We start from the raw sequence: 18,809 nt of genomic DNA on the forward strand, positions 1-18,809 counted from the left end.
CAACAGAAACCAAGGTGAACTGTCTCTTTACAAGCTGTTTGATCACTGAAAACTGGATCCTGCAAATAGCAACAATTCCAGAGAAGTAAAAAGATAGGCACTGCATTAAAAATTATGTCCAGAGTCTCCAGCTATCAGAGAACAAGAGCTTTTATTTGCTTGAAGTCCTCCAGCAATAAAATACTGAATGGTAGTAGAGTAGTTCAGTTTTGTAAAATATGCAAGATAAGTCACTTTCCAAATCATAGAACATGAATCAATGGTCCATCTGACAGTCCACAGCAGTCTAAGACATTTAGCCTGGAATTCACTGCGTGACATCAGTTGTGTGAAATACATTATTTTAGTTTGAGCTAACCACATGGGAACCTTCCACAGTCAGTGGAAAAACACAAGACAAGGCACAGGGAACAGTGGAACCTAAGATAAATGCTGAAGATAGGTGGACTGAACATGTGGAGAATATCTTCCCCTATTTATAACGTAGAAGATGAGCTCACTTCATTTAGGTTAGTGGACATAAAAATTCATTTATTTAAACTTTTAAATTAATCCTCTCCTGATTCCTCTAACCTGTGAAGATGTAAGTATTTTCTGGATATTTATAACAATAATTAGAATTCAAAATGTTAATCAGTCACTACCTCCTCCTAATGACAACCTACATATTTTTGGTATCACATTGAACTGTATCATAAAATCATTGAATCATTGAATAATTCAGGTCAAAAGGGATCTCAGTAGGTCAGCAACAGTATCTTTGGGGTCTTTTTCCACAAAAATGGGATTTTTACCAGTGGCATCAATGGAGAAGCATCTATGTCTGCTTAGATTCCTTGAATAGGCAATTAAAAACCTGTATGAAGTACCTATTGCTTGTGCCTCAAGGGAAGAAATTTGAACTATTCTGTAGAAATTCATTGAGAACATTCCTCTCCATGTCATTCACTTGACTGTTCAATTGTCTTTACCTTGCCAGTCATAACTCACACATGTGAAACTCATTGATGTGAACACTAAATCAAAGGTATGACAAATGTCTTGACATTTTCTTTGCAAGAACTCTGGATGACCAGCCAAAAGAGGAAAAAGTTCAGACTCATTCCTGTGCTTTTCCTCTAGAAAATTGCACACAATGTGTAAGACCTCAGAGTGTACAAAAATGTATCAGCCAATTACAGGACAACATGGACAAGACACAGCCTTTAAGTCTATAGGATACATGAATAGACAATTGCAGATAGGTGTCCAAGCCCGCATTCCAGTCAATGAACATACACTCAGTAAAAAACTAGGACATTACTAAGCTCACCTTGAAGTAGGTAAGTTTTATTTCATATATGCTGCAGAATAAGTAAGGTGTCAATACAGGCTAAGTATAAAGAATCCAGTCATTTAACCCAGCTGCATTGCAATAACCTATACTTGAGTTCTTGTACCTCGATTTTGAGTCTGAAAGCTTGGTCTACAACTTTAGGCAAGGTAAGAAGGTAGGCTTTGAAAATTTTGGCTTTCAAAACACTGGTCTAACATATTTTTTTGGTGATTAGTATAATGCTAAACCTTCAAATAAGTGATTCAGATATTCTACTTTCTCTCTAAAACAGAATCAGATTACTTAGAAGGATAACAATGAGATACGAAGGTGGGATTGTTAGTACAGTGCAGTCCAGAGTACAGATCTGTTTCAGAACTGTGAGATCTACAGGGAAATTCTAGCTTCACAGAAATCAGTAGATTTTTTCTGAGTTATCTCACTGCTGGCCAGGATTTCAGTACAGAATCTACTCTGAAACTTTTCCATCAATTATGTGCTTTCCAGTTTAAGAGAACTTACTTTGCATGTCCTACTTTTACAACATCTGTATGTTTCTGTTTTATAATACAAGGCCTGATCTCAGTAGAAACTCTTAAGTACTGTCAGAACAAAAATAACAATAGTTATATTATTAAACTTACCTACAGTAGCAGCAGTGTCTGGGAAAAAACGATCTTCACAAAATCTTCTTAAGAATGAAGTCTTTCCAACACTCGAATTGCCCACAAAAACAATCTTGAATAATCGCTCTGGGACAGAGTTTATTTTCTCCTCCTTCAAGTAAGAGCAAAAATTAGCCTCTGACTGTTCTATAAATCCTGTTGTCTCTCCAGTTAAAAAGGCTGATATGCAGAAAATAATAGATTTTATCCTATCATATTCTTCATTACTCATGAAGCAATATTCTGTTTCTTAAAATAACTCAGCATTTCAGATGTTTGCCATGCATCATTCCAGATCATCCAAAGTGCAGTGATTTGCACTGAGCTCGAAGTATCCTGAATACGAACCTTTATGGGAAACTGACAAAATAAAACAGTTTATGTTCATGGCCACAAATCAAAATTTATAAAGCTTCACACAGCTCTGCTCAGTAGCTTCATCCTATACCAGTGACACAGGAAGCAGCACATCTTCATCTAGATAACAGAAGTAAAGTCATAATTTTTTGGCTTATGCTACCAGATTCTTCTCTCTGTTACTAGCATTGAGCCAAGAACTCCCATCCAATTACTGCATTTCTACATCTGTTTAACATTACTGGCAGAAGCATGGAGGAAAGACACAGACAGAGAATTAGACCATTTAATCAGGCTGTAAACATTCAGCTATGTTTCTGTCATTTTGCTTTTTAAGCAGGAGGAACAACAATTTGTTCTGCTTATCCAGGTTCTGTTTACTGCAGGCTAAGTTAAGTGGATGCTGGAGAGAATATTTATATCCTCTATCAAGTAGGTCATAATTCTTTTGTATGTAAATCAGGAGTTGCTTAGGGAAGCACTTGTAGCACCAGCTGGTTTGCAGGGGGTGCTCTTGCTGGTCTCTTCTATTCTGTGTAAAAGTGAAGGAAGAGGGAGATGATAGAATGTTTGTTTTCTATGCTGCAGAAGGGCAGCAAGATCATGGATGGTCCCGACATCAGTTGGTTAAGGTGTGGGTTGTGAGGAGGGAGAGGAAGGAAAGGAGGAAAGGAGGGAAGGGCCCTCTGCCAGTCATTTGACATGAAGGATCCATGAGACTGCTGCCTTCGTGAAGATATCAGAAATGAATTCACTGCCTGACAGTCCTTTGAATGAGACACTGAAGTTTGCACTTGGAAGTATTTTCTACAAATATACAGAAGCCTTAAAGAAAGGAGAAGAAATAGACAGCTGTTCTTGATGCGGAAAAAATCTCAAACAACAGAGGCTTGAGCTTCTGTCTCCCTTTGTGTGAAAAAAAATAAAAATCATTCATGCTGTAAATTTTAGGGACAAAAAATACATGTGTCTTTCTTGAGCTGGGCTTATAGCCCACCACAATTATAGAGGGGTTTCTTATTTTCCTTTTCTATTAAAATTCTAAACCCCACGGCAACTATAGGCTACTAGTAACACACATACATTAATACAAAGCACATTCTCAGTCCTGATGAAAACCATTCCCAGCTTATTAGTCTGTGTGCTCTGGGAAATTAAACAAGCTAACATACAATCATCAGCTTGGCATATTATCACAGTGCTTCTGAGAACCATAGCAAAATATATGGACTACATGACCTGAAATACTTTGTCCCAGGTGGTCTTACACACTCCAGTAGCACCAAAACACAAAGACCCCAGAAGCCTTCAGCTCAACTCCCAGCACAAGAACATAAGAATCCATTTTTCACTGAGATGTATCAAGTCCAGTCATGAAAATAACCTTAATAATTAAACTTGATTATAAATCTGCATGTGAACACTATGCTAGGGAATAAACTACTCCATAGTCTGCTTCAACAAAGTGCTGATGGGAAAATGGAATAACAGGAGGATTATAATTTATTTTAGTTTACAATGCAGTCTAAAAAAGTATTTCCTAGATGTGTTTTTTGAGTAGTCTTTATATAAAAAGGAGCCAGGTAAAGTAAGACACCCAGTTTTTGTACAATTTATCACAAATGTAGGAGATTACAGGTATAAACATAAGGGTTCATATTCCATATTGAAAGTTAATCTCATGCAGAAGTTTTGAACAGAAAATCCTACTTTAATTTCCATGAGGGTTCCTTCAGGTATTGAATATATTCCTTCAGGCTTGTCCTGGCTGGACAAGGATGACCCACCTGGCTTTTGTCATCCTAAAGTCCAGTAATGCCATGCTTTGAAAATATGACACAAAATAAGTCATACAGCAAGCAAAAGCATGCACTGAATTAAACAATTTCAAAATATGAAGCTCTTTTCTGTACCCTCAATGATTTATTAAAAGGTACCACTTAGAAATTATTATGTAACCATGGCATAATTCTATCATAATTTTTAAGACATGCTTGCTTCTTCTAAAAGAACCATATAATTATGACCAAGCAAACCAATTTTTCCTATACTTTAATCTTTTTAATATGTGCTTCAAGAATCTAAAGATGAGTAATCCTTAACAATGATTCTAAAATTAGAAAACAAGCACAGCTAGCTTTGAAGCAATTGCAGTGCAAAAAGAACTTTAACCAAAGAAATGTACCTTCCAGCATACTGTTTTAAGGATTATTAGTGAATGGTGAATTCCTTGCTAGCATGCATACACAAGCTAGAGCTGAAAAAATATAGGATTTCCATTTGCTAAATAAAAGTATTTTCAATAAAAATTAAAAAGTCATAATAATCCTCTCATTATTTCTCAGATAATATAACAGCTACCAAAGCTGACTCAAAAGTATCAGAATATGAGAAATATCACCTTGTGGCAAAAAACCCCAAAGCCAAAAAACCAATTTTTTAAAAAAACACTTGCATCTTTTTTAAGACAATTTTACCTTCCACTGGATCTTCTTGTATCATTTATTACAACGTTTAACTTCACTTTCCCTAAACAGTGCTTCAAATGTAAATCTACACACACATTGTCTGCAGTTACCACTCCTTTAGGCTGAGTTTCCCTTCTTTGCACCTTCAGCACCTGTCTGCAGTACATTTTCATCCCCCACTTCATGCAATGGCTCAGTTTGTCATGCTTCAACTTAAAGACAGAAAACTAAATAATTTTAGATTCTATTAATAACACATTAACCTATGACACCACTTCATGGCATCCAAGGTCCTTCAGAACAGAACAGAAGAGTTCCAGTTGGATGGGACCTACCTAGTCCAACTCCCTGGCCACTTCAGGGCTGACCAAAAGTTAAAGCATGTTATGAAGGGCATTATCAATAAGCATCTTAAACACTAACAGACTTGTGGCATGGGTCACCTCCCCTGGAACCCCATTCTTGTGTCTGACCACCCTCTCACTAAAGACATGCTTCCTAATGTCAAGCCTGCACCTCCCCTGAGGCAGCTTCAAACTATTCCCACACATCCTATCGCTGGATCCCAGGGAGAAGGGATCAGCACCACTCTCTCCCCTTCCCCTCCTTAGGAAGCTGCAGAGTTGGGAGTAAGGGAGTTGTCCCTCAGTCTGTTTTTGCAAACTGGACAAACCTAGAGCCCTCAGCCTCAGCCACTCCTCAGAGGACAGTTTCCAGCCTTCCCACTAGCTTTGTGGCCCTCCTCTGGATGCATCCAAGGACCTTCACATTCTTCTTAAATAATAGGGCCCAGAACTTCATACTCTACTCAAGGTGAGATCTCCTTTGGCGTCTTACATTTGACAGTGTTTCCTTCCCTACAGGCTGCTCTCTAGAAGATGATGATGATGATGATGAGTGTTCCATTGATTGTTCTCTGGATTTGTTATTCATTTCTGTATCAAAAGTATTTTCATCTTCTCCAGTCCATCTGCTCAGCTGCTTATCAACCAGCCTGTCAAGAAGCTGGGGTAGGTGATCTTCTTCAATTGATATTATTCTTTGGAGATGTGATGTTTTAGGCATTCCTCCAGTGACTCCAGCATCAGGCTCTTCAGAGAGAACTCCATTCAGTCCACCAGAATTCCTTCTCTTTGAGTTACTGAAAATATCATCTTCTTCAAATGAATGGCTAGACAGAGAAATAAGAAAGTACATCACCAAAATATAATGGACCTGCTATTTTATTCTGAATTTAATCTGAATAACTGAATTTAATCTCCCATGTTTTTGATTAGTCACAGCAGAGTCGAGTCATTCCAGTGTCTGCTGAAAAGTCAGGTCATCATACCAGGTATTATATATATATATGTATATATACATGTATTGATAATTATAAGCATCATGGGGAAAGTTCATTACTTACAGGAGAAACCTTTACCAAAATGGAAAATATTAGATTAACATCAATTCTAATCTCATAGAAGAGCTAAAGTAAACTTCTCTACTGTGATTTTCTCCTTTCCCACCTTCACTCCTGTTCTGGAGGAATAAAAGAAACCCCCAAGAGAGATCATTTCTATGTGCAATCTGATTCTCTCTTTAGTAGATAGGAAGGACATGGGTTTGCTTAATATGGATAAAAAAGTCCAAGTGGAGACTCAGAATGGTACCACATTAACATAGACTTGTGGGCAAGTTTTTGTGTCTCCCAGCCTACAGCCATCTACAGTGGGGAAGTCTCTTGCTTTTGCAGACAGCACACTTGTTTTATGTTAAAATTTGGCTTTTCATTTTCAAATTTCTTAATGAACACAGTAATCTTACAGTGACAGACACTTAAGAAATACACTCTTTGAAAAGTTCAATAGTATCAGAAAGGAAGCATTCCACATCTTCTTTCTCTAAGCCTCGTCATACTCAAACAGGGAACACATGAAAAAAGTTCCTACCTGTTTGGCAGCATCTTGCCCTCTAAGTATTTCCCAATGATAGACCCTGATCTCTGCTTCCAGCTGGCTTTTGGAACAGTTGTTTTGCATTTCTGCAGAAATACAGAACACTTCTTACTGATTAGCTTCTGGTGTTCGTTATGGTTAACTACCCTCATTCCAAATACTTAAATAATGCAAAGCAAATGAAAAAATGTAGAAAAAAATCCTAGAGGTATAAATGTTTCAGAATTCCAATTGATAAACAATCAGAACAGGGAACTCCAGATCCTGCAAAAATGCATCTGCTTTGTAAATAAAACAGCACAATGTCATGAAAAAAGTAAATGGGTATTTTTTTTTTACACAAGCAGCTTCTTGTAGGACTAAGAACACAAGCAAACATAAACTAAGTGGCCTTAGTCTCCTCACACCAGGGTGCTTCTAGAACATCTTAGGGGTCCATTCTTTGCTGCTGCTTAAAAAGTTAATAGGATATGCTCTTACCCCAGTCTCAGGTACTGAGGTACTCAGGTACTGATTCAGGTACACCAGTTATTGTACTCTTGTGTAAATGTGTCAGGACATTACCAACTGTTGACTGGGTAACAGTCAACAGTTGGTAATTGTTCAATTTTTAGGTTATTTCCATGCTTTCATGATTGCATCCTTTGTTTCTTCTAAAATACATTCATCTCTCTTCAGACAGCTCCCACTTTATAATTCTCAACATGTAGTTCTTAAAATTGTTTAGCAAATTTAAAAAATCTTATTTTCAAGTGAGAAGAAAATACAAATTAAGAACAGGATAAGATTTAAGTGGCGTGAAAGTCCATCTCCTGCACAGCCTTCTGTTCCCCTTCATTTGAAGCTGTTCTCACATGTGTCTGCTCAACACTGGGTTTGAAAATAATAGTTGGTTACCTGCAAAAATATGTCACGTTCATCCTTGAGATGTTTGTTCCTCTCTCTGCAAAGAAAACAGAAACAAAAGGAACACTGAAGCCAAGTATTTAGAACTGCTGACTTTTCTACTCCACACTAACAGACAGACTGGACAATTGGCAGTGCAAACCTTCCATCATCCTTTATTTATATTCTCACCTCGCCCAGTTCCTTGTCTGGGCTATTGATTCTCCAGCAGGGCTATGCTGATTAAAGCCAGATGGGATCTGGATCTCTTCCTTTATTTTAGCTAAACAAATGCCTTAACACATAGAAATCAGTTTTGGTCAATATGCCTTCACATACCACAAATTAGAATGTTTAATGATTTTCACAGTAAAGATGACCTCTTAATGTGGAGAGGGTGCACTGAACACCATCTCTTGTTCCTCTGCTGACAGCTGTGAAGGCCAGTTATGCCTCTCTGAGGGCTCCAATTGTGGCTGCCACAGAAAAGTCACCCTAGGAAAACATCCATCTTCCATCCTTTGTGTAGAAACAATGAAAGTGTCAAGAAACAGATACTCCAGGCAATCAGCAAGCTCTGATCAGATCTCACAGCACACCTGCTTAGTACATCATCTATTATCTCCATCTGTTGCTGGCCTGGCCACAGGAGAGACTGAGCAGCCAGGGTGAATGGAAAAAACCTCTGCTGCCAGATGTTCCTATCTATGTCCCCAAAACTTGCAGCAGGCAAGATCACAGAAACACATGCTGCAAAATAAGAGCCTTTCCTCAAGTCTCTGAAATATTTAGGCAACTTTAAAATAAGACCTCCTGAAGGAAATGCAGCCAATGAAGGCCTAGAGGGAGGTGCAACCTACAGCCCACACTGACTGACCACTGAGCAAACAAAACCCAACATTGCTTTACCTTTAAAAGAGGGCTACAGGTGTCTGAACACTGCTCCAAACTTTGAAGTCTATCAATAAAGGAATGATAACTATTTTGGAATAATTTTACAAATATTCTGGGGAAATAATCTTCATTTTGGCTCACTTCCCAGTACTTGAGAAGCAACAGAGCCTTTCAGCAAGCTCCTGGAGCCAGGCTTCCACCTCACACTCAGCTTAGAGCTGTTCAGTGCTGCTCTGTTTTACATTTGTCTTTTGGAAAGGAGATTGTCCTACAGTACTGAATTGTGTAAACAAAGCCTGTTTTTCAGGTGTGCTGCCCTCTACTCAATGCAAGAACAAACCATTGTAACAATTTTTACTATTTTTGTACCATTTTCCTGTGGCAGTTGACCTTGACTGGCTGCCAGATGTACACCCAGCCACTCTGTCACTCTCCTTCCTCAACACAACAAGGGAAGATAATAACATAGGAAAGTTTGTGGGCCAAAATAAAAACAAGAAGGTTACTTACCAGCCACCCATTACAGACAAAACACTCAACTGCAGGATGATGAAAAATAGAGACAAAACTAAAATCATCTTCTCCACAATCCCCTTTCTTCTCAGGCTCAACTTCACTCCTACACCCTCAGCTCTTCCACCTCCTTAACCAATCCTGAGTGGCACAAGGGGATGGGGAATAGTGGGGCTTGTGGTCAGCCCATAACAGCTTCTCTCTGCAGCTCCTTCCTCCTCACAGTCTTTTCTTGCTCCAGTGTGAGTACCCTCACACAGGTTACAGTCCTTCCCAAACTCCAGCACAGATCCTTTCCATGGGGAATAATCCTCCAGGAACGGACTACTCCAGTGTGGGTCCTCCATGGGCCACTATTCCTGCCAGAAAACCAGCCCCTGCATGAGCTCCTCTCCATGGACCAAGTTCCTGCCAGATGCCTGCGCTTGTGTGGAATCTGCACAGGCTACAAGGGACTCTGCTCCAGTGGTGCCTGGAGCACCTTCTACCCCTCCTTCTTCACTGACCTTGGTGTCTGAAAGGCTTTCTCACATATTTTTTACTCTCTTCTATCCCAACTGCTGTGTTGTTTCCCGCCCATTCTTACTGAGGCTTTCCCAGAAGCACATGGGGCTTCACTGTGCTCTGTGTTGTGTCCATTCTCACAGGGCAGCCCTGGCTTCTCTCTGGCACAGACTGCCCTGTGGTACCCCACTGTCAGCACCTAGACGCTAACACTCACTACATATCCCAACATAATTTCATCCTTTTATGGATCTCTTTAGAATTATACAAGAAGTTTTTGGAAGATCAACATTACCTTAAAAAATCCAGCTGCTTCAAAAGTCCTGACTTCTCTCTCTGTAAGGTTTCTGTCACTAGGTACACTTCCCTAAAAAAAAAAAAAAAAAAAAACAATTGGTCGATCCATGGTAAGAGCACTGCTAAAACACTTCCCCCTAGGGGTATCTACATTTGACACCTCAGTTTCTTCAAAACTGTAGATTCTATTCTGCATGAATGGTCAATATTTTAAAGAAGTTTATTCAGTATAAGGCCCACAATAGCACAGCAGTACAAGTTAGCAGAGGAAGGAGTAGAAGGAGTAGAGGTTATTTTTTCAAAAAATATTTATTTTTAATTTCTTCATCCAGAGAGTTTAGTATTTGTTGATACTGGCACTTGGAGCATTCAGAACAGATACACTGCTAGAATACTTCTCAGTTATGGCCACTAAAAAACAGGTGACATTTTATCCAAAATTAGAGCTTATCCTGCTGCAGGAACCATATGTCAGGCTCTCACGTCTGCAGTCTCTACAATTTCTTTCCAATTCCTGACCCTTTTGGAGCCATTTTAACACCATTTACTTTGATTTAACACAATTTGGTGTCTGGCCTTTAATGGCATTTTTCGCCTTTCAGTGAAGCCTCAAGTTCTTCCTGTGCACTGTCTGAACATTACACCTGCTTCAGCAGCTCAGGTCTTACCAGACTGACACAGATGTTTAAAGCAACACTGCAGGTGCAGTAGAGTAGGGCTGAGTTCTAATTCCATAAACCACTATTGAATCCAAAGTGCTTTGTAAGTGCAGTAGTGTTATTCAGCAGTCTGACCACTGGGCAGATTTCCTTTGTAGCTTTTAAAGCAGATCATTCCATAGCCTTTGCTCTGGATCTGAAAAGAGAGGCCTCAAAGAGGAAACAAACCACCTTGAGGAGGAGTATTTCTACTGTCTACTAACAAAACACACATCAAACATGCAAACCTAAAAATTCTAATCACGGTGGCCATTCCTTAACACTAATTTATCAACAAAATTCTTTATTTTTACACTCAAGAAAAATTAAAGAAGTGATAACTTAATAGAGCTTGGCACAAATCTTAAGAGAAAAAGAATGTGACATTTGAACTAATGTTCTTCTCTATCCTGAAATATGTCAACCAGCAACAGCTCTGAATTATATAGTTCATTGCTGCAATGAACTGGGTCCATCTGTCATTCATGTGCTCTCTCCATAAGCAATGAGAGGCTTCTACAGATCCCTGAGCATTTTCTTTAAAATGGAGTGAACATTTCTGCCAATTACAGCCTCAGGGCAGTGATTCTTCTGCTTTGTGCAGAAGGCTGGAGCAAGACAGGTAGCTTGAACTGTCACAAGTCATTTTTATCCCTCAAAATATGAACTGTAAATATTTCTTCTTGATTTTTTTTCTTTTTTGGATTCAGAATCTGAACCTTCAACATTTGAACTGAAAACCCCAAAATTATGGTTCTGAATTGCCATAAAGCCTTGTGGGAATTGGGATAAGCTAAATTTTATCTTGCTGGCCTTACTAGGCTTACTTTTGATGAAGGAAAAAAAGCAGATCCCAGGTATCTCAGTCAGAGTGCATTCTGAGAAGCAAGTTTCAGATAGACTCAGCTTTGAGGAGGAAGAAGCATCACGTGCCACAACTGTAAGGCATTTACATAGGGAATTCCATTGGTATCTCAAAACTAAGACACTACATGGAGTTTTAATTCCAATCACACTCAACCAATGGCAGTGGGAAGAACACTGACATTTTGAACACGTAGCAAAAGATTCCATAGAAGCCACATATGCTACAGAAAACATGCTGAATTACTTGAAGGAAAGCAGCTAGAACTGCACTCAGCTTTGCAAGTAGTTTCTGCTTTTGACACAAGCTTAAATCACAGCACTGGGTACTCTGAGGGGGTTCACTGGCACAGCAAGCAAGTGCACAAGAACTGCTGCAGCTGGACACTTACATTTCCTTCTCCTCATGGAGCCTTGATGCCTCCTCCTGAAGCACCTGCAGCTGCTGTTGAGCCAGGCTTAGCTCATGGGATGTTCTCTCCAGGTCTCTCAGCAGCTCCTGGTTAGTCAGCTTCAGTTTGGTGTTCTCTACTTTGGTTTCTTCTTTGCCACTGAGGAGTTGTGTACACTGATGCTCTAACTGGGGTGGAAGAAAAGAGAACAGAAAGCATTACACCTGACTGAGGAAACTTGGTTTTGAGGCTTTCAGTTTGGATCTTAGAGGTTAGCAGAGCAGGGAGCTATTTCTATCAAAGCCAAAAAATGAAAAAAATCATATTGTGCTCTTCCACTGCTCTTTGTACAGACATAATTATGTTACACAAAAACTAAGCCATTCCATTCTATGACTGAATTTTATCCACTTCAGGAACACAGCAATACAAACCATAAAAAAGGTGCTACACAGCAGATTAGCAGCATTAAGCTGATATTCACAACTGCTATTTTAGACCATTTTCCACAAAGACCAGACCTGCACAGAGTGATTCAGAGATCTACCTAAAAACTGCTAGATTTAAATCTGATAGCTGATAAACCTTCCCATCCCCAGCAATATGAACAAGCAGCGACCTTTTTGCCACTTCAGACAGATCTGCCAAGAAGTGTGAATTAGAGCCTTTTTATTCACTTTTATATTCCTTCTCCAATGTACATCAAAGGAAAGATACAACTTCCCTGTAAAACAAGCAACAGCAGATGATAGTGGTTTCTGGTACATAAAGAAGTTCTACCTGCTTCTCCCTGGCTAACTGAGCAAATTTAGACAGCAGAGCAAAACTTTGTATTAGGGAAAGCATTGCTGACCTTAAAATAAAAAAGTTTTATTTTGGGTTTGTTTTTTTTTTTTTTCTGTATTCATTTTAAGGGATGCAAATCATACTTTGAGCATTACAATGACACCATTTCAATCTTCCAGATCTGAGACATAACAATGTTTGAACTCTTATTTTGCCCAACCCAACAAGCAGAGCTCACCCAACCCAAAATCTGTCCTCACTCAGCTCTTCCAGTCAGTTCCTACCCTAGAACACTGCTAGAATGAGGCCCAGGTTAAAAATAAGTGCAGAAAATAGTTTCTAGCCTGGACTGTGAGAAGTCAGAAACACATGTAGAATGGGAGCACGCAGCAGCAGCAGCAGTTTAATGTATTTGCTGAACTGTAGCCTCAGCAGGCTCACATTTCCCATGGAACACTGGGTGGGCATTAGATTACTGCTGAACAAGGTTGGCTTACAGGGATACTTCTGCTCCTCGACAGAACAAAGTTACCCATTCTAAGTATAAGATCAGCTGCTTCAGGTACTTAAGATTCATCCAGAGGAGAGGCTTTGGGAGAAGCAAAAGGTGTCCAAACAAAGATAAACTTTCAAAAATCTAAGGAGCAAAAAGCTGCAGACAAAAACCCCACTTAGAGAGCAGAATGGCCATCTGAAAACTTACACAGAGACTGCTCTGGAAATGTAACGCAATGGCAGCCAACGTCAGCTCCCAGAATCATCTACAACTGATGTTAGAAATACTTGCTATAAATCCTGGTGCTCACTCTTGTCAGAAAAATTATAATATAATGTCTAAAACCCAGAACACAACAAGAGGAGAAAGGATTGTTTCACAGCAATACAACGCTCCCTTCTTCTACTTTACCCTTTGAGGGTACAATCCTTTGAGAAATGCCAAACACTACCTTTAAAGCATTCACGTAAACAACTCCCAATACAAAGAAATAACTCACTGGAGAATGCTCAGCTGGTAGTAGAATGGCATACATCCTATAGCTTCTAGATGCTTACTAGGGTTGCAAATTGGCTCCTGTGTTCATCTGGTAGATGGAAACTGCTGGGGAAAAGACTCATGGCCCATAGTTATGTTTAAAAAAAATCTAAGCAGCAGAGAGAATTAACCCATATCCAGGTCAAGCATGGATATGGTAGTTGATAGTGCATATTTTCTTTTTTTGACAAAGATGAGAGGAAAATCGAGTTCAAGCTGAATAAAGAACTGGGATTATCAAATGCAAATGAGCTGGTGTTGAAGACATTTATTGGTGCCCCACACTGACCACTGTCCATGCAATCCTTTGTTCTTAGCTCAGCATTCTTTCTGTAGGGGTTTTTTTCCTCCCTATTTATTTCAGTAGCATGTGAAAGATGCAAAATTTATGCAGTGCCACAAGGCAGTTATAATCACTTGAATGCTACTGATCCATGTTTTATGCATCTCATTCCCAATTCCAAGATCGTGTTCTTCAGCAGGTGCCTCAGCACAGAACCCAGCATTTTATGTGAGAAGTCCAGTAATTCCCCTGCATTTCACCTGGTCCACATCTGCTTTCTTCTCTCACACAAGAGTCTGTGCCCTAGAGGTTATGCTGGATATCCTCTGTCCCCATTGCCTCCTCCTGAGATGTTCCAACTGACATTCCTTGAGGAACAATGCCAGCCAGACAACCCTTATAAGGGAAAATCCCTCTGGCTATGTCAGAGGAAACAACACAGAGCTCATCTGGTTTGAAAGCTCCTTTTCATGTTTTTGTTAACGATTTCCAATACAAAAACAATTATATTGTATTTTACATTTTAAAAAATGACTTATTAATGAAGTTTGGAAAAAAGCATTTGTGTTGCTCTCAAGCAGTTCTCTCATACAACCAAGCATAGAAGTCATAATTAAATCAAGCTACCTTTACTGTATGCAAGAAGAGATTTAATTATCAAAGTATATTTCCATGCCAGAGGAAGAAGAAAAAGTGAGAGATCTCTGGATAAGGCAAACATTAGACACTACTCATGGGTATCTCAGTGAATGAAAAGCAACACCAGAAAATGAGTAGGGACATAGTATTGTAAAAACAGATCTGAGTAAAGATGAGAATTACTTTCAGAGAGGATCATTAGAAATCAGAAAAATACATGTAGAAAACATGGGCCTCTAACTACGGTGAGTTAAGCACTCAAATGAATGGGCTAGGTTGGTATACCAGGAAAAAACCCCATCAAATACTGCATATCAGATTAAAAATGGGCCAATCAGCTGGTTGAATGACAAAAGCTTCAGTTGTCATCAATCATCTCAATTAAATTATGTCATCTCAGCATTAGAAATGGTGAATTCCATTCGTCCAACACAGCTTCCTTTCCATGAAACCAAAATGGGATAGTTTAATATTTATGGTGTATGAAGAGTCTGTCTTTCAAAAGCACTCTTGTTGTGATTCATGCAAATTCATAATGGAGAGAGGAAATGATAAATACTAGAAAGTACAAATTAAAAAACCCCATAGTAATATTATTAATAATAAGCAATGTAGTGAATAGAAATGGAAAACATAAAATCAGATTAAAAAATAATACTAATAAAAATAGCACAGACATTGTTTTATGTTCTCCAAGATAGGCAATAGTAGACAATGGCATTGTAGACAACAATCAAAAGATAAGACTTCCTGGTACTGTTGCCTATATTGATTGATTATACCAGGTTTAAAATTGAGTAAAAGCCTTTTAATAGCTTGGGTGGGTTTTATACCAAATTTAGAAAACACGTACTTGATTTTAAAAAAGAAGAGTTTTTTACAGAATTACCAGTCAACAACCAAGCTTTAAACAGAGCTTTAAAGCAAAAACAAACAAACAAAAGAAAATATTAAATATAATCATTAGAAAATTAGAATAAGTAATTTCTTATACTTTCACAGTTAGTTTCAGACTAAAAATGCCTGATCTGTATGCCTCCACAGATATCTTCAAAGTATAGATTATTCTATTACAGTGCTGCAATGTGGTAAAGAGCCTGCATAAAACCACATATATTCTGATTCACAGTGGTACTAGACAAAGGTAATTAACACCAGGCAGTTGATTTCAACTGTGGAATAGACTTTTAGTTTAGTCCTGCATTCTTATCAGCTAAACTTCACAGAATAACAGAGTACCAGGTTGGAAGGGTGACTCAAGGTGTGTCTGTTCCAGCCTTTCTTGGCAAAAATACAGTTTAGCCAAGATGACCCAGCATCCTACCCAGCTAAATCTTTAGTGTCCAATGCTGGGGAATCCACTACTTCCCCAGGAAGTTTATTCCAATGGCTCATGGTTCTCATTGTGAAAAATTTTCTTCTTTTTGTCCACAAATTCATATTCTACAGAGGGAATTGTGTTTACAGCATTCCGCGTCAGCCCTTTAAATGCCAGTGCTACCTCATTTCCCTATTGCTAGTCTTTCCTGCAATGACCTTGGAGCCACTTTACAGCAAGTTCTCTGCTCCCCCAAGCAGGCCATGCATTTTAAAGCAAAACACCTCAGGTGTTATGGGAACTTGACAAGCTGTTACCAATGCAAGGGAAACATGCACTGCTATAAAACTGTTATCACAGAGATATATGAGGACCAAGTTGTTCAGGAGGGAGCATTTTGAGTTCATAGTGCTGAATCAGTCCAAAACAAGTAAATGAGTGGCTGGTACAGGCTTTGAGCAGAGGTGTGCACTAGAAGAGCCAAATCATTGTTCTCTGCTCTTAAGCTGTCTGTGTGTTAAGCCAGTTTGTAAAAGACTGAAGGCAGTGGAATTATGCTACATTCTCATAAAAATTAACCTAGTACCTGGGGAGAATATGCAAAGCATTATTTTATTCTCCATTTTACCACATAAAAGGAAAACTACTTTAGAAATAGAGGTTAGCATTTTTCCTAAGCATATGGCACAAAAACAACAGAGGATCACAATTTGGCAGAACTACATTACACCAACTCACAGTTTTGGAACCTAAAATAGTACCTAAAGAAAATCATATAAGCAAATAAGAGACATCTGTTTTTTAACTCCAAAGGATATCAGTTAGTACCCTTTTCTGTTTTTGAACCAACTGTTCCAGTTCTTGTTCTTTTGACAGCAGCTTGCGCTCCAGCTCTTGACAGTGGGACTGAAACCTCTCTGTGTCCTGCAAAATTCCAAGAGAAAGTGGATTAACAGAACAGCACAATTGCATCACAGGAGAACAATGAATCAGGGATTAAGCTTTCCACAGTAATTATCTCAAATCACAGGTAGTACTCAGTTTAGGGATGGTATCACTCATGAATCTCTAAATTATTATAGTGCAGCAGCTTCCATGACTGTAGTTGCTACAGAATGTGCTGATTGCACATGAGTAGGTATTGAGTAGGTATTGAGTAGGTATTGAGTCTAGAAAGTGCAGGCAGACATCTCAGGCAGGAAGCTGAGGAGCTGAGCCAGTCTAGATCAATGCAGCCAGAACATACACTTTTGTTTCCAGACACAGCAACTCAGGCTGATGTGAAAGAAACAAGTGCCACGCTTCAAATCCGCCACTAACATCAATTTTTCACAGATGTTCCACTGGTGTAAACAAGCAACTGGGGCTTCAAGCTCTGCCTTTCACTTATAAACTATATTAACCTGTCCACTATCCTGCAGTCACTGGGAAACTCCCAGTCACATTTGGGATTATGCCTTCTGACACTCCTCAGCTGAGAAAAATTGTCACCCTCTCCTGAGTAAGATCAGGCTCCAAAAGTTTGTATCAGCTGAGAATCTGTCCTGTTTCTCCAAAAACAGGCTTTTACTCTCTAAGGTCCCCAGGAAAATGTCTTTAAACAAAAATAAAAATTCCCTTATGACAGCAGTGGTTCTTACAAGTGTTTTCCCTTAAACAGTACATGTAATGGGGTAATGAAATGCATGGTAACTGGCTCTTTCTGGGGAAGAATATATATGGAAGTGAAAAAAAACAGACTAACTGCCCCTTTTGTGTAACATTCAGTCAGCAGGGTATTAAGTATTGTAAATAGCTACAATTTGTACTTATTTGCATCTTAGCAATTTCTTTAAATGTATTCTTCAAGAGCTGCTCTTCATTCAAGCCACAATAATTTCCCCTTCATATGACATCAATGCATCTCTCCAGGCTGTAAAGTCTTTGTAAGACTTTGCATTAGAGAAAGAATTTAACAGTCAGATCTCCCCGGATCTCAAATTAGCCATGCAAAGAAACAATACTTCATGAGTGTCTGGCAGCCCTTAGTGTGACTGCTGACTAAACTGTAAATAGCTTGAGTGGGAAGCTTTCATGAAAATGCCTGAAGGAAATGGCTTAACCTCAAATATATAACTAATTAGGAGATCCAACAATCATTGCTTATGGAAATGTCTTTCTTGTTTTGGGGTTTTCAGTACCACTGCAGTCGTGAACTATTATGAACACATTTGTTCCACAAAAGTGCTGTCAGGCAAAGTTGCAAATACTTTTTATCCTTCAGCTGGTATACAAACTTTATTTAAAGCTTTCGTCCCATCCACCACTAAAAACTGCTCTCTGCTCGGAATGGAAAAAAACTTGAAAATTTGAGTCAGATTCACTACCCAGTAAGACAAGTGAAAATAACTATTCCTTAGACAGCTGATAAGGCACTTTTTAGTTCTTTTTTCTCTTTCTTTTTCTTTTATTTTATTTTGGTTGCCAGGGAACAAAAAATACTTGATATGGTTGCATCACAAAAGGAAGCTTCAGATACATTTGATTATATTGTCTAGATATATTTATACATACTTGATTGAGAATGGAGGCAATAACCACTATTTTGGCAACTTTTTTTATCATGTATTGCTGAAACCTTGTATTTGTTTCATTTACATGACTGATACCAAGACAACAAAAAGGAATGAGCCGGTAGCTCATGACTGACTGTCCCAGGCCACCCAGAGCAGCTGTGGAACTCCATATTTTAATACTCAAAACATAATTGGCCAAGTTCCTGAGCATCCTGATCTAGCTAGGAAGTAAGGCATCACCTGCCCACCTACAAGATTCTAAGGTGACTCTTTCCTGGAGCATGCTGAAAGTCCTTGTTAATTTCCTAATTTTATTAGAAAAAGAGGAAAGAAGCAGGAAAGAAAAATCCAAAGAAAAGTCTACAGACACAGTAGAGGAGATTTCAAGACAACTTCCCAAGAAAAG

At 38.8% G+C, this 18,809-nt stretch overlaps 1 protein-coding gene across 1 annotated transcript in view; it reads right to left on the reverse strand.

Annotated features, from left to right (window-relative positions):
• CRACR2A (calcium release activated channel regulator 2A) overlaps nucleotides 1-18,809 on the reverse strand; it is a 52,777-nt gene that overhangs the window by 9,484 nt on the left and 24,484 nt on the right. Inside the window, exons 7-13 of the mRNA XM_039699697.1 lie at nucleotides 16,677-16,772; nucleotides 11,790-11,977; nucleotides 9,834-9,905; nucleotides 7,640-7,685; nucleotides 6,737-6,828; nucleotides 5,643-5,976; nucleotides 1,960-2,092 (exon numbers count right to left, since the gene is read on the reverse strand). Of these exons, the coding sequence (XP_039555631.1) occupies nucleotides 1,960-2,092; nucleotides 5,643-5,976; nucleotides 6,737-6,828; nucleotides 7,640-7,685; nucleotides 9,834-9,905; nucleotides 11,790-11,977; nucleotides 16,677-16,772 (961 nt within the window). The remainder of the gene's footprint in view (nucleotides 1-1,959; nucleotides 2,093-5,642; nucleotides 5,977-6,736; nucleotides 6,829-7,639; nucleotides 7,686-9,833; nucleotides 9,906-11,789; nucleotides 11,978-16,676; nucleotides 16,773-18,809) is intronic.

The sequence above is a fragment of the Passer montanus genome, unplaced genomic scaffold, assembly GCF_014805655.1.
Source record: "Passer montanus isolate IOZ18808 unplaced genomic scaffold, ASM1480565v1 scaffold137, whole genome shotgun sequence".
NCBI classification, from domain to species: domain Eukaryota; kingdom Metazoa; phylum Chordata; class Aves; order Passeriformes; family Passeridae; genus Passer; species Passer montanus.